The sequence below is a fragment of the Passer montanus genome, unplaced genomic scaffold (genome assembly GCF_014805655.1).
Source record: "Passer montanus isolate IOZ18808 unplaced genomic scaffold, ASM1480565v1 scaffold27, whole genome shotgun sequence".
NCBI classification, from domain to species: domain Eukaryota; kingdom Metazoa; phylum Chordata; class Aves; order Passeriformes; family Passeridae; genus Passer; species Passer montanus.
In genome coordinates, this window is record NW_024367372.1 from 2,605,350 (window position 1) to 2,610,946 (window position 5,597).

Below are 5,597 nucleotides of genomic sequence, written 5' to 3' on the forward strand. Positions count from 1 at the left end.
CCTGTGATGGACTTCTATTGCCATTCACCTGCTTGCCTTTTATTCTAGTATCTTAGAAAATAGAATTTCATTTCCTCTGCAGCAAGCAATGTCACAGATTATTTTTATGCACCCAACACACTAAAATACTTGAGAAACATTTAATGAAAGTTATTTCCTTTCATGGAAACATTAGGGAATTACTGTTTTTTAAAACCCCTTTCAAACTCAAATTTGAAAATCCCTACACAGAATTTAAATCCCTACAGAGAAAGGAGGGCAACCTCACCTTTTTTAAAAGGTTAGCTCAAAGAGTATCCTACTAGGATGAATAATTACTCTAGCTGGGACATGATTTCAGAAGACCTGAAAAATCTGTCTTTCAGATATTAACTTTCAAGCTTTCTCTACTTCCATTTCACTGAGGACTAAAACAAGCTGTTCAACATCCTTTCCAGCAATGTCTTGGAAAATTGAGTGGACAAGACATTAGGTAATAAATAATGTTGTCCATCACCATATTCTAACAAAAAAAGTCTGGTGCAAATTTTTCTGACATTTTCTCTAAATCTCTAATAAGTCATTAATTCAGTATTTCTTGTTTAAGAAATTGCTTCTAATACACAAGTGCTATGGCACTGAAAGTTTTTCTTAGTTTCCAGGAGCAATGTGAAGCAGCAAGGCTCTGGTCCAAACACTGAGCTGTTTCATGGCACTACACAGCATTAATGAAGTGCCCCTCAAGCTGATTACATCTGTAAGTTAATGACCTGCCATTATCACACTGAGAGAACTCATCAGTACTGTTCACATCCTTAAATATGTGCATATCTTTACTAAATCTTAACAGACTTCTAACAGAGGCAAAAATCATACACCATTATCTACTTGCATGATTGGCTTTGAAAATATGAAATATTAAATTATTTAAATGGCACAATTAAAATTACCAAATGAACAAAACACCCACTGAAGTATTTAAAAATCCAGTCCTCTTTAAAGTTACATAATATTTGCCACTCAAAGGTAAACCATGACTCATATTTTCTTTTTCAAATGCTTTATAGTTGGCCCTAATCCTGAAGGCATCTCCTTCTAACCAGTGTATCAGAAATCCTATTATAGTCTCACACACTGGATTGGGGAACACTTTTTTGAAAAGAGCCCAGTGCTTTTCTAGATCCACCTGCCCTCCATCCATCCTGGTCTCATCAGGCTGCAGGAAGACAATCCAACGTGCCCAGCAGCACATTAAACCATCTAAGCCTGTTGCTCACAGACACACACAAACTCCTGTATCCTTCAGAGGACAGCCCGAGGCTGCACATGGGGGCCACGCTTGCAAAATAGCTCACTGGATGGACAGCAGATCTGTCCTGAAAGCAGCTTCAGGGCACCCTGCAAAATTGAGCCCGAAAAAGAACCAACATGACTCCTTGCAATAGTAACAGTAACCCCATGAGAACTCACTGTTGGACAGGGACCTTTATGAAATGATCCTCCTCAGCTAAAACTTTTAATTGTTTTCTCACCAAAGCAATCCCAAGACCTGAGTTTAAATTCCTAGTAACACATTACTGGGGGAGGCAAGGGGGAAATAAATATGGGGAAAAAAAAAAAAAAAAGGTACAGTCCTGGTAATGCATATTCATTAGCTACCTTTTACAGGGAAACTTCTCCCCAAGGTGATTCAAGATCTTGGGAGTTTAATGTCCCAAACGAAAATACTTCCTCCACCTTCTAAATATTTAACCTGCATAACATTTATTGACATAATACACTTAATTAGAAAAACGTCCTTGGATTTATTACCTTGGATTCAAGGATGTCTGTAGCTATCATGCATTTTAAAGCAGAATAAATTTCATGGTGCATGCCAGTTGAGCTGGACTAAACTGACTACTTTTTAATGTGCTCACATAGTTTAAAGGGACAACAGACAGAATATTAGCTGCATTGGTCTAATATGTTCATAACTAATGTTTGAAGACAGTTCTTTGAAGTTATTACCATTATTGATGCACCTTCCCTGGAGGTGTTCAAGGCCAGGCTGGATAGGGCTTTTAAATGACCCGGTGTAGTGGAGGATGTCCCAGCCCAGGGCAGGGGGATTGGAACTAGATGATCTTCAAGGTCCCTTCCAACCCATTCTACCTTTCTATTTGGAATCACCTATGTGTCTAATTTCGTTCACATTATGCAAATACATTGTTTTGGGAATCCTTACAATGTATTCAACTCGAAAATACCCATAAACAAAGCCATGCAAGATGTTTCCTGTTTTCATGCAACTCTAAATCCTTACTTGTACATAAATTGTATTCCCCCCTCCCCCATTTTACTCAGCTTCAATTTTATACTTATTTTTCAGAATAAACTTCCAAGCGCTTTGCAGGGAACACAGTCCGCCCATCCAAAACAGCCCCTGCAGTAAAAACTTTGGCAGACTCCTGAGGTTTATTACGGCTGGCCTTCAGGCCGGCTGATAGCGCTTTTCCCCGGAGCAGCAGCACTCCCGGAGACGCCCAGCCACCCCATCACGGGCAGGGGAACATCCCCGCAAGCCCTGACCGCCCCCCGGGCCGCGGGGCTCGGCTCCCCGGGGCAGCGCAGCGCCGGGAAGCGCCCGGAGCGGCTCCTCGCCGGGCCCCCGCCCGCCGGCACCTCGAGATTCAGTGTCGCTTATCGTGAGGGGTCAGCTGTTTATATTTATAGCTCAGGGCTTGTTTCTGTCCGAGTGGCATTTGGAGGCGCAGGCGGGCTGGGCCGGGCCGGGGGATGTGCGCGGCACACGGCCGCCCGCCCGGGCACGTTCGGGAGAGGGAAGGGGACCGGGGATGGGGAGCGGGGAGGGAGAAAAGCAGCGGCAGCGAGGAGCGGCAGCGGGAAGGAGAGGGCGCTGGAGGGAGGAAAGGCGGAGCAGCGGGGGACAGAGGGGACCCGCACGGGGAGGAGGGCGCCGGGCCGAGAGGAGCTGGGGCAAAGCGGGAGCCGAGGGGAACGCAGCGCGGGGAAGCGCCCAGGGAGTGGCTGAAAGAGCCGGCTCGGCACCCACCTGGCACCGGCACACAATATCCGACTCGGTGGCCAGCAGGTCGACCACCTTGCCCTTGCCTTCGTCCCCCCACTGCGCCCCCAGCACCACCGTCACTTTGTTACCGCCCGGCTCGCTGCGCGCCCGCTTCAGCCCGCCGGCGGCGGGGTGGCCGCTGCGGTCGTTGGACGCTCGGGTGCCCGACATGCTGGGTGGGAGGGTGGCTGTGGCCGCAGCAGCCGCCGCCTCACGCTGCCTCGCTCCCCGCCGCCGCCGAGCCCTGCGCGCTGCCCGCGCCGCGCCGCCGCCGCCCGCATTTAAGGGCGCCGCCGCCCGCCCCGCGCTGACGTGCGGGCCGCTGCCCCTCGGCCTCGGCCGCCCGCCCGCCCGGCCGAGCTCACACCACGGTCCAGACCCACATCGACAGGCAGACACACAGACAGACACACAGACGCACACACTCTCTCTCACAGCACCTCTGGCACTCCCAGTCCCCTCACACACACTGTACTGCCTCACAGGCACAGTCCCCTCACACCCCTCACACACATGTTCACAGAGCACCCCACAAGAGCACGGTCCCCTCACAGGCACAGTCCCCTCACACCCCTCACACACATGCTCACAGAGCACCCCACAAAAGCACAGTCCCCTCACAGCCCTCACACACATGCTCACGGAGCACCCCACAAAAGCACGGTCCCCTCACAGACACAGTCCCCTCACACCCCTCACACACATGTTCACAGAGCACCCCACAAGAGCACGGTCCCCTCACAGACACAGTCCCCTCACACTCCTCACACACATGCTCATGGAGCACCCCACAAGAGCACGGTCCCCTCACAGACACAGTCCCCTCACAGCCCTCACACACATGCTCATGGAGCACCCCACACGAGCACGGTCCCCTCACACTCACGGTCCCCTTGCACACAGGCTGTGAGCTGTGAGGAGTGCATTCCCCAGGGCATGCATGTACCGGGCACCTCAGAGGGATGCAGGCAGGCCCTTGTCACTCTCAGGCAGACACATCGGTCTGAGATGAGCCTGTGGTACGGACAGACAGATGGACAGACATCAGTCTGTGAGGCGCTCTCACGCAGGGGTCTGAAACTGTGTCACTCTGTCAGGGGGCTGCATGGCAGAGTCACAGCACACGGGTTCAAGGCGTGTGGCTGTCACAGCGGTCTGAGGCCTGTGGGGCTGTGTCACAGACACATGTTGTACTGAGGTGCATGGCTGTCGCTGTGACACTCACAAGCACGGTCACTGTTACTGAGGTGTCAGGGTCTTGGGCACAGGAGCTGTTGTCCCCGTGAGACACACACACACACAGAGTCCTGAGGCACATGACCCTGTGTCACTGACAGACAGGCAGGCAGGCACTGGCCGGAGGAGCACAGGCTGCTGTCACTGCAAGACAGATGCTGCCCTGAGGCATTTGGGATTGTTGCTGTCAGACATGTGGGGAATTGCACTCTCAGAGAAGCCTGGCATGTGCACAGGTACACTCAGAGTACCCTGTGATACGTGACAATTGGAAGGAAAGGGACAAGCACACAAGCTGCTCCAGCACACCCAGATCATGAGACACAAACATCCACCCGCTGGCCTGAGAAACGCGGGCAGGCACACTCCGAGTTTGACTGACACACACGTTAGCCTAAAATACATACGACTGTTGTTACTGCACTGGCACTTGCCCTGTTGATAGGCACATACATAGTCTGTTCCATGGCCTGAGACGCTCGAGACTATTTTGGCGAGGCACACATGCACACCCACACATACACTCGCACACTGACCCGAAAACAAACCCACAGGGCCATCCCTTTGAGACAGATAAACAAGTGAGGCATGTGGAGCTGTGTCACAAGGACGGATTTAAGCACCCACTTCTCTGTTGTGACAGGCGAACAGACCATGCCTGTCACCTATAACCCCTTACCCATGCATGATCACAGGCTAGGCTTGGCTTTTTTGGCAGCACATGTTCTGTAACTCCAGGCGTGTTGGCACATTGTGCTTTATAAAAGTGAGTTGAAATGTGTAGCGTTAACAGACTAGTCTGAGGCACATGCACTGGTGTTAGTGTGAGGTGTGTAAATGCATGTGTGTACCAGCACACACACACATGCACGGAGGCAAAACAGCAGAAAATACCAGGCTGCAACTTCAGTGCAGGGGGAGCTGCACCAGCTGCTGCTTCCATGCTCCTCTTGGCAATTGCGTGCGTGTGATCCCTACCAAGAGAGCAAGGGACAGAAATTCAGCATTTTCCAGTGGCACATTCCCTCTCTTACACTCTGACTCAGATGAGATGCTGTGATATTTATGAGATTACACAAGCACATAGTTTGTGCAGTCATCAAAATACAGAAGGGTAGATCCACAACCTATTACTGTGGCAGAAGGATGAAAAGAAACTATTGGAATACTCTAATGAACTCCTGAGAAATAAAAATATCCAGTGTGTTCAGCCCACTTCAAACATGCATATTTGTGCCTTGTATGTGGCATGTAAAGCTCTACCCATTGCTGTAGACATACGTGGATGCATTTATATATGTGCATGTACAGG

At 50.5% G+C, this 5,597-nt stretch overlaps 1 protein-coding gene across 1 annotated transcript in view; it reads right to left on the reverse strand.

Annotated features, from left to right (window-relative positions):
• Positions 1-3,318, reverse strand: part of ADSS1 (adenylosuccinate synthase 1) — a 28,152-nt gene extending 24,834 nt beyond the window's left edge. Inside the window, exon 1 of the mRNA XM_039712424.1 lies at positions 3,035-3,318. Coding sequence (XP_039568358.1) covers positions 3,035-3,220 — 186 coding nt within the window. The 5' untranslated portion in view covers positions 3,221-3,318. The remainder of the gene's footprint in view (positions 1-3,034) is intronic.
• Between the last annotated feature and the right edge of the window lie 2,279 nt (positions 3,319-5,597).